This window comes from Phyllostomus hastatus, unplaced genomic scaffold (assembly GCF_019186645.2).
Source record: "Phyllostomus hastatus isolate PE091 unplaced genomic scaffold, TTU_PhHast_1.1 phas_scaffold_12, whole genome shotgun sequence".
NCBI lineage: Eukaryota > Metazoa > Chordata > Mammalia > Chiroptera > Phyllostomidae > Phyllostomus > Phyllostomus hastatus.
The window spans coordinates 12,034,330-12,057,367 of NW_025334007.1; the positions used below are offsets into that span (position 1 = coordinate 12,034,330).

General features: G+C 46.1%; 1 protein-coding gene across 4 annotated transcripts in view; it reads left to right on the top strand.

Annotated features, from left to right (window-relative positions):
* Window positions 1-23,038, top strand: part of SH3KBP1 (SH3 domain containing kinase binding protein 1) — a 317,304-nt gene that overhangs the window by 254,923 nt on the left and 39,343 nt on the right. For all 4 annotated transcript variants that reach the window (XM_045856034.1, XM_045856037.1, XM_045856036.1 and 1 more), the window contains 3 exons: window positions 7,120-7,171; window positions 10,276-10,356; window positions 12,835-12,994. In XM_045856034.1, the coding sequence (XP_045711990.1) occupies window positions 7,120-7,171; window positions 10,276-10,356; window positions 12,835-12,994 (293 nt within the window). The remainder of the gene's footprint in view (window positions 1-7,119; window positions 7,172-10,275; window positions 10,357-12,834; window positions 12,995-23,038) is intronic.

Here is a 23,038-nt window from a genome sequence, read left to right on the forward strand (position 1 = left end):
AGGCGCAGTCTCAGGGGGCAGGTGGGGGTAATCACAGAGATATTGGATGTCCTCATTGGTACGGTACCGGTAAAATGTCTCCAGGAAAACTGTTCTTTCATGTAGCCTCGTGATAGGAGTTCAGAGATGGCAATCCGGTTCTTCTTGGGCATCAACATCACAATGGCTCCTGTGTCTGGGGCAGTCTTCCTTTCAGAGAGTGCTCAATGAATTTTCTCACCAGGGTGACAGACACTTTGGAACTTTGCCTCAGAGTATTCCTAGAGACCACCCGTTGATCTCTTAGTGCATATTTCAGAGTGATTGTGTAGGCTATTTATCAGAAAACCTAAATTCACTGGCTGTTTATTTGGAGCCTTGACAGTAAAATTGAATTTCAGAATGGAAAGATTAAATATTCCAAGAGCTCTAATGAAGCAGTGCTCTGTCATTATTACTGAAGGGAAATGGGGACCAAGGACTCTCAAGAACAGCAGAAACAACTTCCCACTGTCATTAAAGAAATTAGAAGTTTTCCGAAATATTATGTGTCTCAAAGATAGTGTTTTAAGAAAGTCTCAGGCTCCAGTCCTTTTAAGAGAAACTGTTCAGATCACCAGAGGATGTTACAGTTCTAACGTGCATTGATTGGGAGGGCTCTTGTGAGTTTGGGCCATGTCACAAATCGGGGTGTTGCTAAGGTTCCCATAGGTGTTTCCTTACTGAATGTTCCAGCCCCAGGGATACAGAAATCCACCATCCAAGATTTCTAAACATGCCCGTGACCGATACACACTAACATTTGCCAAATCACAGAGACTTACACTCAGGAAGCTGACTGCCAGCTTACAAATTACAACAAGAACTGAAATGTCAGCCTATCTGGAAAGTATGGGTCTGCCTGCCCTGGGCATTTGTTCCCTGTGGGCCTGATTCCTTATAGGCCAGATTCTATGGGAAACCACCATTTAGTTGGTACTTTCTGGAAAAGCAAGAAATGAAAGCAAGAGAAGCTAGTTGTTCTTGTGAAGGGCCTCACAGGTATAGTTTGGGGCCCCCTCAAGCACCAGAAGGAAAGATTTACCAAGGGAATTAACTCTATGTTGAATTTAGCTAAACCCAGGTGATGCTTGCAAGAGCACTGTACCCTTAGCCTCAGTAACTCTCCATTTTTTCTCTTTTCATGGCTGACCAGACCCCATCCTGTTCCACATCAATTTCCAGACACATTGTGGTACAATCAAATAGGTATCCCATGTTCTCAATCACAGCTGAGTGTCAATATTAAGATCTTCTATTCAACTGTAACTCCTAATATCATTCTAGATCACTCAGCAGTTTTGCAGGTTCCAGCCTTTACAGGAAAGGAAGTCTGTTCCTTGATTCCCACAGTGGCTGATCCACCATAGGTAAATTTTGCTGGCTGAACTCTGACTGCACTCTCTTTTCCCAGATTCCCTTAGCCCCTACCACCTGACAACTTAGTTTATAAAACTCTTCTCAGTCCAAATTTCCTTTGTTCCCAGTCATGTATTTCAGCCTTTTGAGAACTACCCCTTTTTCTAATTTCTAAAGATGTCCAATAAATTATTTCCCTGCATTTAATCCTCTAAAAAGAAATAAATAATGTGCTTCTAATAAGCAGCATTACAAAAAAAGTCACCCACATATTATTTGCCTGTACATTTCGTTTTGGGGGTAGTTTCACCTGCGGAGGTGGGGATTTATCAAGGCATTAATGTCACCCAAGCACTGACTAACGATGGAGCCTTAACTGAGCTTCCCTGAAGTGGCCTGGACGGTGCTCTTTCTCTCTTCTCCCTTGGTACTTGCAGCCTGTGCTCTCCCAGTTAAGCCCCTCATTCACTATACTCTTGCCCGAGGTAACTCGCTGTCATTACCGCATTTGAACCGTAATCTCCGTGAAGGCAGAACCCATGTCCCAAGCTTCTCCTTCATGGGACCTAATAGCATGTGTCTTAGTCCATTCAGGCTGCTATAACAGAATACCATAGACTCAGTGGCTTATAAACAATAGAACTGTATTTCTCACAGTGTGCAAGCTGGAAAGTAAGTCCAAGATCAAGGTGATGGCAGGTTTGGCATCTGGTGAGGGCCCCCTTCCTGGTTCATAGACAGCTTTCCTCTCACTGTATCCTTACATGGTGGAAGAGTTAAGGGAGCTCTCTGGAGTGTCTTTTATAAGGGCACCGATCCCATTCATGAAGGCCCCACCTGAATGAACTAATCACCCTTCCGATGGCCCCATCCCCAAACACCATCACAGTGAGGATTAAGTTTCAACATACAAATTTTGGACAACCATTCAGTCCATAGCAGCATGCCTGGTACATGGTTGGCACTCAGGAATCCTTTGTTTTTTGGTCATTTGGTAACAAGGTATACTTCCCCCGCCTTCTGTCCCTCTTCTCCTACTTGTTACTCTCTCCTTTAGTGGTATGAAAGAGGAGGAAGGGGGAAACCAGGTTTCTTGTCAGATTTCTCATCAGATTTCTCTTCCAACACAAAGAGGTGCCTAAGTCCTTCTATCCAGACTTGATGCCTGCTCATGGAGTTGAGGCATCATTTTCAGGGTGGGGTGAATGGAGCAAAGGGATGAGTCAAGGGTTGAACTGAGAACGATGTTAGGGAGCAGCTGAATCCCAGAACCTGGGTGACTACCCACTAGGCCAGCAATCTGGATGGGCCCAGCCACAGGGGAGACCATGGATGTAGGCCACCAGGCCTAGAGGCTAAGGAGAAGAAACCTGAGAGAGATGCTGCCAAGAGTAGGTTCTGCGGTGGCTCCTGGGGATTTCCTGCCCTGGGAACTCTGTAGGGGACAGAGGAGCAGTAACAGACACTGTAATCACCTGAGTATAGCCCCAGCAGGAAACCTCAAAGGTGTTGCCAATCCACCATGGATAGGGAAGAAAACGATGGAGTAGAAGCTCCCATGAGTCTCTAGAGGCATGAGGGGTACCCCAGTCAGGGACTGTCCATTTGCGTCACCCTCTCCAGCCTCACACACAGACACCTCCAGAGAACTCTGCTGAATGCCTGGAGAAGGGCTTCCCAAGGCCCTAAATCAAGCTAAAATTTGTTTTCAGAACCTTACTGTATTCCTCTAACAAAGCGCCCCTAAAGGGCACTCAGCCATCAGGGGTACGCACCTCTCGTTATTTTCACCAAACCGCCTGCCTGGGGCCAGAGCTCCAAAGGCAGACTGACTCAAGAAGCCAAGTAGTGGATCAAAATAAAGCATCAAAACATCAAATATGTAGGAATAAATTTAATGAAATACATGTGAGACCTCTACATTATTAAAAATAACAATGGAGGAATTCAGGAAAAACTAAATAGAGCATTTAAAATAATTCCTACCAGGGAGGCCAGTTGAGCTGTTTCGCTTGGGACTAGCCAGACTTGCCAAAGGGCAGGGTCAATTCTGAAGTCCCTCTGCAGGAAGCAGAACTTGATTTTCTGTTGCCTTCACTCCAGAACATTCAGGTCTATTTCCTTCCTGGTAATAATGGTAAAAAAAAAAAAATCAAATCTAGTTATTACATCATTTGAAGGATGATGTTTGCTCCCTGGTCTAAGCCAACAACTTTAAACACAGGCCTTATGTGCCCTGCATTATGTGAAGACCCTGGGAGGCGTTATGCTGTCCCAGAAAATGTTGGCTCATTGATTTTGTTCTTAACTTTTTCATGTTGGCTCTTTTTAAATGAATTGCCACGGTCTGGACATCGAGAGCTGTGAGCCCTGGGCCCACTTTGGCTACCACCTAGCTGTTCACATGGCCCCTCCAGGCGCCAGCATAGTTGTAACATCCTCTGAGCAGGCTGAGCCACCTGAGTTTGGAGCTGGCACGCTTTACTTTCACCACAGGGGGGAGGGATAAAGAGAATAAATAGAACAATAAAAACTCATAACTTAAACTACTCGCCTGAGCTGAAGATGTTTCCATCTGTGCATGCACCTACAGGAGCTAGTTAACACTGGTAAACACCACAGAGAAAACAGCCCGCTGCTGAACTTGGAGGTCCCTGTGGTCCTATTTCCTTTATCCAGTCACAGCTGGACAGTTTTGGGGAAATCAACTCAGTGATGTGCTTACATCTTTTTATTTGAGAATTGTGAACTCCCATGATGAATTTTTGATTGGGGAAATCACCCAGTCTGCCTTCTAGTTCTCACTACCCTGCCTTCCGATGGCATGAAAAGAAAAAAGTCAATGTAGGCTCACATGCAATTCTTTATTAATCATTTGGGGGTTGGTCTAGAGCTTCGTAGGCCCCTGGCCCTGATTTTTGTTCAGAATTACCTTAAAGGCATCTTCTTTGAAAATGCAACATCATTTCTCATTTAAGGAGGCAGGAGGGCTACATTGGGTGGAATCAGAGTGAAGTCAGTCAAGGCAAAACAAAAGGACAACCTGTAAACCTACTCTACTAATAAGCAAAGCAGGCACCCGGCCAGTATTGAACGAGCATGGTGGATGCAAGACAGACAGCTCACAAACTGTCCCTTCCTTTCAAAACTGCCCCACCTTCCTCCGCAACTGCCAGGGCTCCAAACTAAACCTCACACCTCTGCCTCCTTCCTCTGCCACCTTCCTCTGCCACCTTCAAGCTCACACTTGCCATGACCACACTTTCCACATGCTGACCGTGAGCCCAACACTCCGGGTCATGTCTCAGTGTGCCCTTCTGCTCTGCCCTGTCACATTTCATGTCTGCCACACACTGAACTTGACACGACACTCAGGGTTTTTGTCCTTTGCACAGTAATCTTGGAAAGCATAATAACTTGTAACTGTCTTTTTTTTTTAATCTGGGCCCTGTGGTTTCAGGCAAGGTCACTGGGGGAACAGCCTCTGCAAGAGGAGGCTCATGTGGAATTGGTTGCAAAAATTTTCAAACCAGCAGAAGGTGAGGGAGACTCTGTGGGGTACGCATTGTTGGCACCTGGCAGGGAGAATTAGGCCACAGGGTGTTGGCAGTTTCATGAATAAGAAATTAGTCAGATCTTGAGGTAAGCGAAGGTTAATTGGCAGAGTTTCAATGATACCTTCATTAGGTAAACACACATCTGCCCCCAGTTTAATTTATACAAAGATAGAGAAGGGAGGAAGAACAGGGAAGCAGTTGGGGTAGAGATCTAGAAGGAGTTGGCAAAAGAGGGAAGAGTACTGTGCGATCTGTCAGCCACAACATCCATCTGGGGGAGGCCTATGCACAAGGAGAGGTGGCCTTTGAGCATCTTTCTTTCTTTTTTTATGATCAAATTTGTATGCACATAGACAAGACAGAAGGGAATACACACAATGTATGCGCCCATAATCTCAGAGATCACCACTATAAATTCCTGGCTTTCTGGTCTTTTTCATGTATAGTAACATAGTTCAGCTCATACTGTACCTGCAATTTGATATCCATCCCCCCCCCAACTTTAATATACTACAGTTCCTTGTGCTTTTGTGAACTCTGTGTGTGGTTTACAGCCACCTGATGGTTTGACTTGTGGATGCTCTGTGGCTGGATGGACCCTTCACAGTGCTTAAGAGCATTCTTTGGGTCAGACAGCTCTGGACTGGACTTCCAGCCCCCCTCGCTCCATTTAATAGCCTGGTGACTTCAGGACATGCCTCATACCTCTACGCCTCAACTATGTCATCGGCAAAATGGGCATAATAATATCGCTTCTTATTGCCATGAGGATTAAACAGGGCAGTGCTTACTGACTTCCTCTGCTTTGACACTGCCTCCTCTTTAAGAGGGAGGTGATATATTTGCCATTTTACAGATGAGAAGGTTCAGCTGGTGAAATCACTTGCCCAGTGTTTATGCTAAAACTGAAAGAGCCAGGATTTTTAATGACAGATTCTGAAGCCCCACCTCTTGCCCAGCTTTGAAACTGCTTACTCAGAGGTAACTTAGCTAAATGAGCCAGCTGGTAAAGAGCAGAGTTGAAATGTCACTGAATCCAGAGTCTACCTATTGTGACCCCCACCCTGAGAAAGTGACTTGTGGGTGTCCTATTCTCTAGGTTTTACTTAAAACCCCTTTGTCCTGTGGGCTGGTACAGCATCAGGCACTGGTGGTCACTTGCTGGTCCCTGCAGTAATATCACAGGAGTGAATTTTCAGAACACAAAAGAAAGTCTGAGGTGTTATTTAAATTACAAGTATATGATGCCTGGAGAGGGTCAGGGGTCAGGGGAAGTGTCAGCAGCGACATGGATCCCATGTTCAAATCCTCCCTTTTTCCATCTTTCCTTAGTGATTTGATGCTGAGATGGTTCTTTCCTTGCCTTTGGCCCCCTTCCCCCCCGCCCCGCCCCCCATGCAAGAATAGTGTCCAAGAATTGCAGTCTGGCTAGATTCTCAGCCCCTGAATCACTTGCCTAGTCCAGCCTGACTATCACTCTCCTGCAGTTAAGTCTGATGAGCAAGCAGATACCCTAGAACTGGATCAGGGTGAATGCCATTGATTGCATTACTGCCTCCATCACCTACTTAGAGTGACATGATGTGAGAGTAAAACAAGTAGTGGCTGATAAGCAAAGAAGCTCCATTCCAGCCTCTAGGGTACAGCTGGTCTGCAGGCGCCTTGCAAATGGCCTGCCAGCCTTGGGAGAGAAAGGGGCAGCAGGCTTAGAAACCCACCCAGTCTCATCAGCCCCTGAGCCTGCATTTTGGTGAAGGCCCCACATCCAGAGCAGATCTGATTTAAAGCCACCCCAGTGACTCTTTCTGAATCGCTTGGTTATTCAGCAGATTAAATCTTAATTGCAAATGCGGTTTCAGCGTAGGAGTACCATTGTGCTTGCTGGTTTCAGGCCATTTTTTGCTGAGCCGAGCTTTTCCAGAAGGCTGTTACAAATTTAGAAAGGGGGAAATGGTATTTCATTAGTCCACCAGAGTTTTGTTTTGCAGACTGAATGTATTTTAGTGTTTGTTTAAAGGTGCCGAAACCTAACATCCCTAGAGAGAGAACTGCTCAGTTTTTCTGTTTTTTGGAGAGCTTCTCTGGACTGTCCAAACTACACCTAGAACACACTATCTGTGGTCCTTACATGAGAAGCCAGACTTGCCAACAATCTCACGTGGCATCATTTTGATTAATTTTCCAGAGACCCAAGAAGCCACCTCCTCCATCCGCTCCTGTCATCAAGCAAGGGGCAGGTAAGTTACCTTTCAGTTCGGTCAACACGATGTGCATCTTTCTCTGTGTGTATTTACAGTGTCCTTGGTAGAGCCGAAGATTCTTAGATTCAGATGCTACAGACTGCCAAATTGGGAAGTAATGACTTGGTCTCAAGAGGCAGGTTTTAAATAACTAGTTTTCCTAAAACAAAAACAAACAAAAAAAACCCAGATCATTAAAATGTATCCCTGATACAGCAGAGAGAGAGAGAGAGAGAAAGAGAGAGAGAGAGAGAGAAAGAAAAAGAAAGAGAGAGAGAGAAAGAGAAAGAAGGAAAAGAAAGAGAGAGAGAGAGAGAGAGAGAGAGGGAGGGAGGGAGGGAGGGAGGGAGGGAGGGAGGGAGGGAAAGTAAGTCTAGCCTCCCAAAGAGTGACCAGAGAGACTTGGCTTTAGAATAAGCCAGTTTTGTCTGCTTTGTTTTTATTGTTTTAATAAACTGCTTTTGAGGAGGGAAGAACCTAATTGTCTTCCTTCTCTTGTCCCTGAGCGATCGAAGGTCAGCTTGGAGAGGACCACGTCCCACGTGTCGTGGCCTCACCGTGCATGTATAGTGGCACCAAATTTTCAGTGCCTGTCCCATGTGGTTAACCAAAATTTGTACTTACTGCACTTACCCCCAACCAAAACATCTTTTGCATCTAGCAATAAATACTTTTCCTCGTGATCTGTTTTAATCTTGAAAAGAGTCTAACTCGCCTTTTCTGTGCAGTTTGGATATTAGGGTTGAATAAAATGGGAAGACTTGATGTTGCCAGACATTGAGTAACTTGTTGCACAATGGAATCTCATACATAAAGATGATAATTCATATTTCCCAATAGAACTCTTTATACTTGTTAAAAGGGAATTATGGGGGGAAATTCCTCCGTGAATAACTAGATATGTGACATTTTCAAAATTAACAACTAAGAGAGAAGAAGGGTAGGTATATTTTTAGCTCTATACACTCGTAATTATGATATTTCTGTAGCATTTAAAGTATGAATACATTTCCAGATTGGTTTATTTACAGTTTGATCAGGAGTGGTTTTTTTAAAGTTCTTTTGGCTCACCAAGTTTGTTGGGAAAGTCACCTTGACCCCAAATTCCACTCCCGCTCCCTTCAGCCTTGAGAATTAGAGATTAAGCCCTGAAATGGGATGTTAATTACATCTCTGCTCCACCCTCATCCTTGTTTGCATTGAGCAGTTTAGTTTTGCCACCTAGTGGTTCTGGCTGGACAAATATTTTATTGTGGTGAAATCAAAGCAGGCTATTGATTTTCTCGTCTCTGAAGACCCTTTTCCCCAGAGGCCTTGGTGACAGATGAGAGGCCAAGTTGATGAGTTGAGTGGCCCAAGGCTCAGACAGCCTGGAGTGTGACTGGGACTGGATTCTCCATGGTAGTAGGATTGTCAGTTCCACCTGTCTCCATCTCTAGGGATGATACTGGAGTTCTTCATTATCCTTAGGAGACTAGACTGTGGCATGGCAGGCAAATTCGTATCCTTTCAGAACACTTTTACCAAAGGTTATGCTGGATTTCCGAGGGCAAAACAAGAGGACATTTAATCTTCCTAGATTATTATTGCTCATTTACACTGCTGAATGAACTGGGGAATGGCTTTGTGACAGGGAGGTAGATATTCATATTTTCCTCATCATCAGCTTTCCTTGTGTTTGGTTATTTCACAATAAAAGCAGATACGGAAGTGACAGAAATCAGATACAGTATTTAATTTGTAGTGAGTCATTAAAGAGATTTAGATAAATAAAGTATGTGTTCAGTGAAATTTTTTAAGTTCTTCTGGCGTCTGATACTACATGTAATTGAGATTTTAGTACCAAGCATCCGTAGGGCTGGTAATGTAAGGAGCTTGTCAAGTACTCAACCAAATCCGTAAACCAGAGGAGTACTTGTGATTGGTTTCATGCCTTAGCTATTTTTCAAGTGTTCTTCTGTGCCTGAAATCACTGACCCCGCTGAAGACCCCAGGGGAGGGAGCTGCTGCAGTCCACATGGGTAAAGAGGAAATGCTAATTGTTGCATTTGGGGAGATCTAATACTTGGGGGATTCATACACAAATGGAAAGGACTTAGGGAGAACCACCATATCGTCCCTGCATGTCTCTCCACTTAAAAATATGTTCTAGTTACTACTGCTGCATAACAAATCACCCCAAACTTGTCAGTGTAAAACAGCAATCCTCTTATGCCCATGAATTCCGGGGTCAGGAATTTGAACATGGCATGGCCAGGGTGTCCTGTCTCTCTTCTCCATGATGTCTGAGACCTCAGCTGGGAATTCGAGACCAGCGGAGGCTGATGGATCCACTTTGAAGATGACTATTTCACTCTCGTGTCTGGCTCCCCTTAGCAGGAGTAGCTGGAAGGCTGGCCTCAGCTAGAGCTGCAGGCCAGAGTGACTGACATGGCCTACACACAGCCTTTGCAACATGGTGGCCTCAGATGAATTCCCTCCTTACACGGAGGCTCGGTATTCTAGCAGATAAAGCATAAGCTACATGTCCTTTTAGGACATAACGTTGAAAATTATATGGTATTGCATCGGCCACTGGTTGAAGCAGTCACAAGCCTGCCCTCATTCCAGACAGGGGACATAGAACTCACCCCTTAATCAGATGGATAGCGAACTATTTGAGGCCATATTTCAAAACTGTTACAAAATGGAACCCAGGTCCCTGTGAAGTTCCTTTTTATGTTTACAGCACAATATCCAGTGACCCCATATTTGCATATTTTAAAGAGTGACTTCTTTATTTATTTATACACATTCCCCACCCACATCCAAGAATTTTTCTATGACTATTTTGATGCCTAAAGAAGTCAAATTTAAATATCAGAACATTTTAGTGGTGTTCTTGTAAATTAAGGATGCATAGGCAGGCAAACTTAATGACAGGACAGAAATGGCTTCTGCTGTTTTTTAGCAACTCATGTTTGTCAGGTAATACCAGCACTCAGCTTAGGGGGAAAAAAATCTATTAACTTTGCTCTACCTGATAAATGCTTAAAATGCTGGCACGTCTAATAAATGAGTAGAGAAAATGTTTTCTGATCACTGTTATCCTTTCCCCCCAGGTACCACTGAGAGAAAACATGAAATTAAAAAGATACCTCCTGAAAGACCAGAAACACTTCCAAACAGAACAGAAGAAAAAGGTATGAAATCAAGTCTTCATTGGCACTTCTAGAACAGCAAGAAATGAAGCTGGCTAGTCTGGATTACCCACAGAACTTGCTCTTTCTTTGGAATGTGGTTTTGATTGCTTTTAAATATCCCATATCTAAGGAAATAGGAGACAGGGTTATATGGTGTTTCCTTCCGAACAATAAATAACAGGCCCAGTCCCTTAACACACTGCGACTCTTCCATCCCAATCGTCCTGCTATCACCACCCTGCCCACACCAGCAGCATCCTCGTCCCTGGTGGAGAATGCTGGGAGAGGGGAAGCATGGTCAAACTAGGAGAAGCAGCTCAGTGTCTACAGTCCCCTGAAGGTGGTCAGAAACGACATTTGCAGGGAAGTAGCTTAACCCGTCTCACACAGTCAGGCTTACAAATGTGTTTGATTTCTACCCTTCCGAGTGTCTCTCCCAAGAAGTTTGCATGCTGTGGAAGGACTCATTTTATTAGGTGTCTGAGATTTGATTGATCACACACTTTATGGGGAAAGTGCTATGTTATTATTATGAGCAGGAAGCAGAGCACATTCCACTTTAAAAAGCAGTTATTTGTAAGTCACAAGAGAAATGCTGTATTAATGAATGTAATTATGTGGAGGTGCTCCTGGGTGGCCTCATGAAATTTTATTGTGAAATTTAATATGTTATATCAGCTAGCCAAAAGTTTTACTGACATTGTGAGCTCTCAAGAAGTTACACCTCTTTCTTTCATAGTGAACAGTTAAAACTTGAGCTGTGGAAGCTCATTCTAAAGGCCAGGGGTGTGTGTCACACATCAATGAAAAAATAGCCATCGACCATGTGCCATACGAATAGCTCTTTGATAAAAGTGTGTGTTGTGATGTAACCAAATTCTGCCTCCTGTCCTTGTGGAGGACACGTGGCTGGTTTCTGGCTAATAGCCAGGCTCCTTGACAAGGACACTCCCTGCTCTGTTCCATGCTAACAGACAGCTTCAGCTTACATGTGAACAACTGCCCTCCGTGGCTGGCCAAGTGGAAGCAGACTTCTGGTTCCTTCCCCGCTCCAGGCTCCCTTGTTCTGTGGCCCAGTGGGCCAGGAAGGCAAAAGCCCTGATCAGAAGCAACAGGGGAGCCAGGGAGCCAGCCCCACCCTAAGACTTGGCGTCCTGTTCCTTCCATGTACCAGCTAATGAGCTTCCAGAATTCCTGGATAGAGCATATTCCCCACCAAAATATTGTGGGGAATCAGCACCTCAATAGCTCCATGGTGGCTGGTGGGCTTTTAAAAGCTTTGCCAATCAGCCCAGGCACACAAACAATATGAGTTAGTGTTTTCAAGTAAAATGTGTTCAGATTTCCAGCTACAATTGAACATAGGGAACCTGCCTGTCCTCCAGTTGGCAACTCTCTGGAGTTCTGTCTCTAAAGAAGAATGTGGAGCCCTGGCTGGTGTGGCTCAGTGCATTGTGCACCAGCCTATGAACCAAAGGGTTAGGGGTTCGATTCCCAGTCAGGGCACATGCCTGGGTTGCAGGCCAGGTCCCTGGTGTGGGGCACAAGAGGCAACCACACATTGATGTTTCTGTCCCACTCTTTTTTCCTTCTTTTCTCACTTTCTAAAAATAAATAAATAAAATCTAAAAAATAATAATAAGATGAATGTAGATACTTGCTTTTTATACCATGAACAGGACAAGGCTAATTGGGGACAGTAAAAATGAAGCTGTCACTGAACGCTGCCCAGTTGGGCCACCAGATCTGGCTTTAACTTCACTTTGATAGCTGTGACTCCAAAAACCCTTAGAAACCAAATAACTGTGAAGCCCCAGTTTACTTTCCAAGTTCAAACTGCACAAGAAGAATCCAGAACTAGTTCTTATTCCCTGAAACGCTCCCCCCATTATTAGCTTTACACAGGCTGACCTGAGAGGTGTCATGCCTTTTTCCTACCCACACCCAGCAGGTCCTGTGGGTCATTTACCGCACCTGTTATGTGCCAAGTGTCATGTAGGTTTCTATAGAGATGACCAGATGTGGGCCCTACTCTTGGGGCTAACAGTGTCCAGGCTGTGCCTAGCATAGTATCCAAGTGGAGCCTGTTTATACAGGGCTACACTTTGTGGCTCAAGTGAGGAAGTCAAGTCTGCCTTTGATGATGGGTCCAGCTTTGAGAAGGAAACATGGTTGGGGTCACATTTTAGTCAGGCCTGGCAAGGATGCACAGGAGTTTGCCAAGGGTGGTCTGTGGCTGGAAAGGCTCTCCAGGCAGAGGGACCAGCATGAGCAAAGGCAAACAGTAAGCTACGGCTCTATAGGGCTTCTTCTAACCTGACAGAGAACAAAAGGTGCTCTTCAATATCCAACTTTGCCTTTGCAAATGGCATTGTTGATTTTGTTTTAAGCATGAAATAAGTAATCTGCACATAAGTACTGGTATTTACGCTAGATCTATCTGTCTTCTTTATGCTTTTTTAAACAATGACTTAAAAGAAAGACCAGAGAGAGAGCCAAAACTGGATTTACAGAAGCCTTCCGTTCCTGCCATACCACCAAAAAAGCCACGGCCACCCAAGACCAATTCTCTCAGCAGACCAGGAGCACTGCCCCCGAGGAGACCTGAACGACCAGTGGGTCCCCTGACCCACACCAGGTATGGCTCTGCTCTCACCCCTGAGGTGGGCACAGGGGTGGGTGAGGAGTGGCCTAGGGATACAGTAGAAGGGCCTTGAGTGTGTCCAGCTGAGGGACGGAGACAGGTAAAGCTGCCTTTCCACTTTGTAGCAAAGCAGTCAAAGACTCTGCCACTACTGCCCTTGCTTCGGTGCTCAGGCAGAACCGGGTGCGAGGCTGGGAGCCGCGGCGTGGGTTTCAGGATTAGCAGATCAGGATCAGGTATCTAGCACCTAGGGCCCGCTCACAGGCAGGAATTTCCCCTGTGCTTTGTTAGAGCAAGGCCAGCAGCTCTTCAGACTGGAAATGCAGGTGCCATGCCCACCTCCATGCCCTGGACACCCTGCTGGCCTCAGGTACACATGTCTCACTGGCAGCTCCGTCCCCTGACCCCTCCCTGCTCTGTTGGGCCTCCTTCCACACCCCCAGGCTCCCTCTGCCTTGACTGCACAGCCCCATTTTGGAAGCCAGGACCCGGCGTGGCAAATATTGTCTTAGTGTACATGTGTCTGAACTATGAGACCCTTGAAGGCAAGGGGCATACTTTGTTCAAGCATGTCTTCCAAGATGTGCCTTGCAAAACTCAAATCCATTCACTGGCTGACTGGACTCATGTGTTAGTGATGTGGGGTCCGAGTTGGACATTGTGCCTTCCAGACCTAAGATACCCATCCCTCCCCACAAGGAAGTACTGCGTTCTCTGCACAGGTTCATTGGCAGGACTTTCCACCATTACATGTGTAATATGTGTGTTGGTGTAACATACCAGGACCATACAAGTCGGTGGTCTGGAGGTCTTTGCATGTGCCTGTCCACACACAGTCACTCACCATATTTGTGTTCTTTTGAGCTAAGTTTGCATGGTGAGGGTCTCATGGGGCTTCAGCATCCAGGTGTTGGCATCTCACCCCACCTCATAGGAGGAGTGTGAGCCTCGGCAAGTCACTGCCCCTCTCTTCCTCCATCTGTAAGTTGACGATGATAATGGAATGCACCTAAAAGGGTGGAATGAGGTAATTTCCAAGCATGTAACCCCATGCCTGTAAATCGTTACCTTCATTGTCATTTTATTATTGCATATCCAACTGGGCGTATTGCAGTAAAACAGAATAGCTCATTTACTTTCTAGAAAAGAGGTTTAAATTATGGTAAAATACACATAACAAAATTTACCAGTCTAAGCATCCTTAAGTGTATAGTTCAGTGACATTAAGTACATTCATGTTGTGCAACTGTCACTACCATCCATCCATAGAAATCTTTTTATCTTGCAAAACTTAAACTCAGTATCCCTTAAACAGTAAGCCTCCATTCCCCCTCTTCCTGGCCACTGGCAATGATCATTCTTTCCCTCTCTGTGAGTATGACTTCTCTAGATGCCTCATAAGTGGAATCATACAGCATTTGTGATGACCCCTGGGGAAACTAATGGAATCAGAACTGCTGTCGAGTGGGCCAGACCCGTATGTGTTGTGCCCTCTTCTGCTGACTGACAGCAGAAAGCCATTTGTACATGCGTGCAATGGGACCACTTGAGATCCCCAATGGCCTTAGCAAGGGCCACTTCAGTAGCATGGTGTGCCCAGAAGCTAGCACTTCAGATGAAAAAGACCATGTAAACCTCTGTGCTTCTGAAGAGAGTGTGAGCTACACAAACAGGGAGAATGAAGCAGCAAAGGAGCATATCACCTTTTGGTGGGTGAGAGGGGAACCAAAGCCACACTCCGCTTTTGTTTTGTTAGTGGCATCTCAATTAAGTCAATAACAATTTCCAGACTGTTCCTGCTGTGCTTTCTAAAGATCTGATCTAAAAAGAAGTGCAATTTCAATGGCTTTTTTGCTTTCGATGGTTGCTCTCAACCATCTCATTAAGGGATAGGTACAGGCTTTGCAAGCTAAGAATTTGACCTGCATGCATGGGGACGTGGGTAATAACTGCCAACTCTCTGGGCTCACAGAGGCCTCATTGCTTCCATACCTCTGCTTGGCTCCATTCTGCCTCCAGCCCTCCCAGTATCCAGTTGTCTGTTAGAAGTACAGGTCATTGAGGAGGATCCATGAGAGGGGTTTGTCCAGAAGCCGGCAGGAAACATAACTGATTTTCTCATTGTGTGCGGCATCTGAGCAGCCCCCAGCCTCCCATTCTCACCATGGCTTCCCAGTCCCCAGGACACTAGTTTGCAGAAAGGGGAGGGGGGAGAAAAGCCCAGGTTTTCTCCATGATAATCCTGGGACGTGGTGGACTCAGGCAACGTTGGGAACATTTGGGGAGCCAGTACCTGCTTTAGCCACTTGCTTAGCCAGTTGAAGAGGGAACAGTGCGTGCTCTGACTTGGCCATTCTCAAACTTGGTATGCATCACAATCACCCAGAAAACTTGTTCAGATCAGTGGGCCCCATCCCCATAATTGCTGACTTGATAGGTCTGGGGTGGGCTTGGGATTTACATTCTAACACACTCTCAGGGATGCAGATGTTGTTGGCCTGAGTCCATGCTGCCAGACCCCCTGGTCTGGATTCTCCCAAGTTCTTGACAGTGCCTCCCTCCTTCCCTGGCTGCCTGACCTGTCAATGTTCCCCAGTTACCACACCCCTCTTCTGGAAACCTTTCCTTATCTCACACGGTTGCTCTCTCCTCCAAATACCCAACATCCATGTTGAGCCTAGTGCGGGGCCCCATGCTGTGCCACTTGGATGCTCACACCCCGGGACTCCTTTACCAGATTTCAAGAGAATCAAGAGTATGTGTTGTCATTTCCACATATTTTACAGAGCTGAGCATATGGTAGTGGCTCATTTAACACACTTGTAGAATGCCGTGGCTCCTAAAAGGGGGGAGCTGCCGGTGCTCACATTGTGTTCGCTTTGCCTGTCCTGTCATGCCTCCCTGCCTCTGAGCAGGCTCTGCAGCGTGCGTGTCTTTTATGTTCTAAGTTACCTAGTGCACCATGGATTTCAACATAATTTTTTTTTAGAAATCAAAGAAACGCTTATAGTTTCTCAGTATTTCACGCACTTTTATTTTTTGCTAAGCAGTTACATTGGACAACCAACCCATATAGAAACTGGTTTAGTTCAGATAAGAATGTTAATGTCAGTCAAAGATTTCCGTGTCCGTGGTCCTTCGGAGAGAGAGCACTGTATACTGTGTGAACCCCTGTCATCAGCAGGATTTACCTGACCAGAGGGATAGATGGATGGACGGTTGCACCCATGGACATATGTCATTGTTTGCCATTCTTGTCGGGAAGCAGGCGTGCACCACAGCAGCTGCAGTGTGTGGGCTTGCGCTTCCTCTCACCAGGCAGAAAGCTCGCTGCCAAATGTGGCCTCCAGGAGAGATTGATTTCTTCCCATTTAAACAGGAACTGGTATCTTTTAGAAAAAAGCAATACGCAAGGTTAGGAAGAGGGGAGTCATTTTTAGATGCGTTCACTTAACAAAATTGTATTGTGGGATTACCTTGTGCGGAGCGCTGTTCTGGATCTTAGGAACACTGGAGCCCAAGTATTGCTGCTCGGTTTTCGGGAATCATGTCTAGGGGAGCTAGCAGATACTAGCGCACACTCGTGTGTGCATTCTGAGCAAGTGGAAGCACACCATTAACATACCCATAGGTAAACATGTTCTTCCAGTTTCTAGAAAGTAAGTTCTGATGGAATTTTAACAGGAAAAAAGACTTTTTCAAAAAAAGATTCAATATCAGAGTTGATTTAAAAGTTGAATGCCCCTAGGCCATAAGTGCCTCCTTTGTTTGAAAGTCTGTGCCTCGGGGACACCTTGGTTATAATTTCATAGTCTACAAAGACAGTAGATGCTCATCTTGTGCAGCTCACCATGTAACTAAGGTAGTTGTGGTGCAAAGAGCATTCTGTCTAACCCATTTTGACACTTGAGAAAATGGAGGCTCAAGATTATGGAGCCTATTCACTTGTTTTGATCATAAGTAGATTTCAAATGGCAGAATATACCTAAACCATTTAGTATGTGCATATATACATACACGAACAAGTGGTGTTTTTTGTTTATTCATGTGTATTATCAATTTAATAAATATACAGGGTCTGGCACAAATGCCCCCCCCCTTTTTAAAAAATATTTTATTTATTCATTTTTAGAGAGGGAAGGGAGGGAGAAAGAGAAAGAGAAAGAGAGAGAGAAACATCAATGCGGGGTTGCTGGGGGTCATGGCCTGCAACCCAGGCATATACCCTGACTAGGAATCAAACCTGCAGCACTGGTTTGCAGCCTGCACTCAATCCACTGAGCTATGCCAGCCAGCAAATGCCCCTTTTTTATTACAAACTCTTTTATTACAAAACCATAAGCATGTAATTCCATAACATAATAATGTCACATCCAATCACACCATATGACATTTTAGGTGAAATGTTCAAATTAAAACGATAAGTTATGACACCCATATTATTACCTTACCAACCACACTGAAGCAGGCCTTACTTCTGCTGGACCCTGTTTGTCTTGAAACCTGGGGAAAGCATCCAAAATGAAAAAAAAAGAAAAGTTTCAGGAAATGCTGGAGAGAAGCAGGCTGCTCTGAGCTGTAGTAGTTTCATGCAGTGGGGGGCAGCAAGCCAGAAACCTGAGGGGCCGAGCAGGTGTGTACCTTCAAAAGAAAATAAACCTGATAGGGAAAGAGGTAGAAGCAGGCTGGCTGGACCAGAACAGGTTTCTTAATCTCACAGACACGGACACCACAAGTTGTGATATTTCTCTTTTTCTTCCCAAACTGCGGGGAAGCCGGAGCAGGAGAGGACGAGCTTTGCCCATTGCCTGCTACAGTAGGGAGCAGCCCCTGTTCTCCGACTGGGGGCAAGTGACTGGCAGGATGGGGGACAGGGAGGGCTGGTGTCTGGGGCCTTGAGTGATAGATGGGGGTCTGGGATGGAGGGAAAACTAAAAGGTGGAAGGAGGAAGTGAGATGAGCAAGGATGAAGTGAGAGAAGTCGGTGGTCGGAAGTACAGGAGATGCTGATCAGAAAGGGGAGGTTGGTGCTCAGGAGTACAGAGGTGGAGTTGGTCTGAAGGAGGGGCTGTCTTGCAGATGGATTACCTGCATAACTATCATAGGCTCAGGAAGGTGACAAGATCTGAAGTGAGGTGAGGTTGATGTTCTGGAAGCCAGTGTCTTCTCATATGAATGTCGGTGTGTTCTGGGAGTTGACGACACTCGGTGATAAGAAAGCCTCAGTAGTCAGGGTGGTAGCAGGCCATTCAGTGCGGGGAGTTGGTTATCATGGCTCCAGAATCCCACAGGGCAGTGTCCCTCACTGCAGATGTGAAAGTGGTGTTGGAGGAGGAATCTCAGTTAGGTCTTGGACATCTAGCTGTGGGCAGCAGGCCTAGCGACTTCCCATGCCACTTGGACATGGCCTATTGTTTTAAATGTTTAACACACCAGATACCTTTTCTGTGAAGGGCTGGAGGCTATACTGAGAAAACCGGAGCATAAGATCCAGTGGGGAGGGGCAGTGGAGTTGAGAAATTTTTACTTGTAATAAAGATAGAGCCCTGGATTTCAGGGAAACACTGGGAGATAAGTGACTATTGAGCTCTGAGACATTTTAGCTTGAGGCAAAGATTAAGTAAACATTTATATGCCAAACATCAACTAAGTGCTTAGGGAAGGGCAGATGTCTCTCTTGAGACCAACTTGCCTACATGGAAGTTAATTTTTCTTTAGATTTACACAGACATCTGGGCTGTTCAAGCCCCTGGGGTTACAATTTAGCATAAAATAAGCTTCCAGGTCCTGATCGCTCTGCTAGGTGCCTGGCCCCCAAGCCCATCAAAAGAAAGCATTAAAAAAAGACCTCTTTGCTCTTATTAGGTATAAACAAATCAATCAATGAAAAAGAAAAAGAAAGATAGCTAGAATACATGTACATGTTCCCCAAGTAGGCGGGTAAAATGGGCACTTGGGTGTTCAGGCCGTCATTTTGAGTTTGGATTACTCAAGTATTCCAAATGTCTTTTTGAAGAGTCCTTCAAAAAGGATGCATTTTGTGATGTTTGTTCCCTTTCTTTTCTACAATTCGGGACCAAGACCTGTCTTTGGAAAATTCAGGAGAGAGATCTTGGCTAGAAATTACAGAGATGGGTGTTGTTGGCCCATAGGTGGTAGTTACAAGCATGGAATGGCTATAATTACTCCAGGAGATTGTGGAGAAAAGGAGAGAGCGAAGACAGCAATAGGGGAAATTGTTATTTATTGGGTGAAGGAAGAACTAGGAACCATTGAAAAGGGCAGGTGGAGTATGATGTCATGGAAGCTAGCAGAAGGGAATGTAGAGCAGCTACTGATCCGTGGGTCTCCCAGTTAAGTGTGCACAGAAGTCACCTGCGGGCTTGTTAAAACATAGATTGCTGCTTCCCTAAGTTTGTAATTAAGGCTGGGGAGTTTGCATTTCTAGCAAGCTCCTGGTGGTGCTGCTGTTGGTTGGTTGACCATGCTGTGCGAACCACCACCATAGTGAGCACCAGGGAAGGCTGAAAGGCACCCGTGCACTTTGATTACTAGTGGATCCTTGGTGATCCCAGTCAAGTGGTTTCTGTACAATTGGTGGGGCCAGGACACAGACTTGGAGTGAGTTGAAGAAAGAATGAGTAGACAGTCAAGCATGTGTAAACTCATCCTGTGAGAAACTTGATTATGGCAAATGGGTGTGTAGGTATGGATTCTGTGATGAGAGGATTGTGTGTGTGCATGGACACATGTGTGTGTGTGTGTTTGTGTGTGAATGTGTATGTGTAGTGTCATTCATTTGTTTCAGATATTCATCAGGTGTCTGCATTTGGCCAGGCCCTCCTCTAGGTAATAGTTAACTATGGTTCTGGCCTACCCATTGCTTTAGAGCCAGGCACACCAGGGTTGAAACCCCACCCCTGTACATACTTACACTGACTTTGGGCAGTGTGCACACCTCCTTGGGTCTTAGTTTCTCTGCAGAATGGCACAGTGAGGCCTGTCTTGCCTAGATATGCAGATTTCAACAAGCCACCACACATCAGGCCCCTGGTTGCTTGCCTGGCACCTGAGAGGCACTCAGCAGGTCATGCTCAGTAGCTCCGCAGTGGTAAGGAAATGTGGACCCCCTCAGGCAGTATTTCAGGAGGTCTCAAGGGGGTGGAAGCCTGAACAGCCTCCCCCAGAAGCAGTGAAAGAGCAGCAGTCACAGGAGTTGGGACTCAGGGAAGGCTGGGGACTGAGGAAGGATAGTTGATTTCTAGAACATGGGAGTCCCACAGGGCAATTCCCTCGTTGCATAGTAGGAATGTCTGCATTATTTGCTGACCTCATTTCATTTGCGTGTATAACCTTCTCTCTTTACTTCTTTCCACTCACGCCTAGAATAAATTTCATTCCCTGCAGCAAGAACCAATAGTAGTGAGAGGGTTTAACCCCAATCTAATCTGAGGCACATTGATTTTCCTGCCAGTGATGGCCAGAATCGGGCAACGGAAAAGTAGGAGATAGTGACACCTCATACAGGCCCAGTGCGAATTGGTTCAATGCAATGCTTTTTCTATGGGCTATTTCTTGGAACACTCTTCCTCCAAGTGGCACAAACTTTTCTGAGAGTTCCCCTCCTCCAGGCATCTTTAAAGCCCCTGGCGCCTCTGAGATGCCCAGCTGTGGGTTTGCAGATGAGGGCTGTGGATGTCATCACCGTTTTGCCTGACGGGGTGGTGTGGGCTTATCGTGCCCTGGATGAGCTCTGAAGGGAGGCCTGTTTCCACACACACTTGCAGAGTCTGCACAAAGAACAGAAATTGGGAGGAGAATTGAGTGGGCAGTGTCCCATCACCTTCCAGCATGTCTTCACCAACTATAAATAGCCACGCTTGTTTGTGCTCATCCAAACAAGGACTCAGTGCAAGGGGAAAGCTGCCAGGAAAACCATTCTGGTTCCCGCTCCTTGTGCCCCTGGCCTGGCTTGAGCTGTCCCACATTTAAATGGAAAGTTCTCAGTCGAAAAGTGACTGTGATTCCTGGCACATTGTTGGCCACCAGGCGGGTATATAGGGACTCCACAGACATCAGCAGGGCCTTTGGGTATGCTTTTCTGGGGAAGGAGGCTCCTCCCACCCTTCCTCCCGCTGATGAGTGAAGGAAACTGGGCTTACTGCTGCTACAATTTTGTCCTTTCCTGATGGAAGGATTCAACCTCCCCAGGCAGTAACTTGCCAGTGCAGAATGCTTCCGAAGGACTGGCTTCACATCTGCTACCTTCACAGATGGGCGGAGAGGAAAAAAATCTGTAGAAGCATAAAACATGTGCATGTGGATGTTCATTTTGATTATTGCCATCTCAAGTGTGGTGGGCGAAAATAGGACTGGGTATCAGGAAGCTTCCATCCGGTTTCAGCTCTGCCACCAATTAGCTATGTGGCCTTGGGCACATAACTCGCACCCTTGGAGCACAGGACCCTTGTCTGTAATAAAATGGGGGCTTGAGCTGGGTAATGTGTATTCACTGTTAGTAGTCAGAGCCCAATTCTAAGATGTGATGAGTGGGCAGCCAGGAAAGCCCGAGGGGAGCATTCCTTTCCATTGGCCTTGCATCCTCAGTGCCCGATTGGATCGGGACAAGGAAAGTGAACTACAGCAGTGCTCCCCAACCTTTTTGGCACCAGGGACTGGTTTTGTGGAAGACAGTATTTCTGCAGACTGGGGTTGTGGTGGGGTGGGTGGGGGGGATAGTTTTGAGATGATTCAAGCGCATTAACATTCAAGCTTACCTCCTGCTGTGCGGCCTGGTTGGGGACCACTGAACTACAGGACCTGGCACTTTTAACGGTTAGATGAGGGGATAAAACAAGGTTGTGGAGTTGGAGCAAGAAAGAGACAGGCTAACTCTAGTCATTTCTCCAGGATCTTCACATTTGACATGTGCCATCGTCCATATGGGCTGACAACCCCCCGGGTAGGGTGAAAACTGGAGAAAATCAGAGGATTCTCGGTGTGCACTTCAGTGGTTTCCTGAGCGCAGGGGACAAGGCTTTTCTATTTCTTTTCCTTTCCTTCTCTTCACAGCCCTGCTCCCCCCCGCCGCCCCCACTCCCCGCCCTGTAACAATGTTTAGGCATTTAAAGCCCAAACAGTTATATTACAGTGATCTTTCCGAAGGCAGGGAGAGAAGACTGCCAAAAAGAGGCATCATCTGGACTTGGGACCTTTTTGTTCAGTGGGAATTGGTGTGTTCACTCTTTTCCCCCTCATCCCCACTCACCTCCACAAGGGCTGTGGGGTCTTTTAGGTGGTTTTGGGGTGCTGCTGTTAATGCTGCTAATTTATTTATTTATTTACTCACTTGTTGCAATGCCTTGGCTTCCTGTGTACTCCAACACCTTTCCCAGGCCACATGTCTTGGCTTAACTGTCCCAACTTGGGCTAAATTGGGCCATGCCACTGGCTGAGCTCATGTTCTCAGGGGATGCGCATGGTGCATCTTCCACGTTTCCAACTGTGCACACGCCCGATCTCATGTCTCAAGTCTAAGGGGGAAGAGCAGGCCCTCAGAGTGGGTCAGCTGTGTGATTTTTGTTTATTATTAGTACTTTTTAACTCAGGGAGCAAAGGCAATTTACCTAGCTGACCGTGACCTGTGGTAACACAGGCTGCCTGGCATCCTTGATGGTTCACCAGCCCCATGACCAGGATGCTGAGTGAAGCAGCTTTGAGAATTGGTTAAGAGCTTGGGCTCTGGAGTCAAAGTTAGGTTCAAATTCAGACCCCACTACTCCTCTTACAACTTTCTGTCAGTGAGCAACTTAATCTTCCTGAGCCTCAGTTTCCCGGTCTATATAATGGAAAGAAGGACATCAGAGGCAAGGTTCTCCAGGAAGAAGACCGAGGCAGCATTCAGTATGCAAGATCTGTTTTAGGGCTCAGTGCCCGCGGAAGGAAGAAGGAAGCAGCCTTGGGCAGAGGGAGACATCAGGTTGCAATACTGGCTCACCAAAGCCTCAGCCAACCCCACAGGGAGCTTTGGGGCAAAAA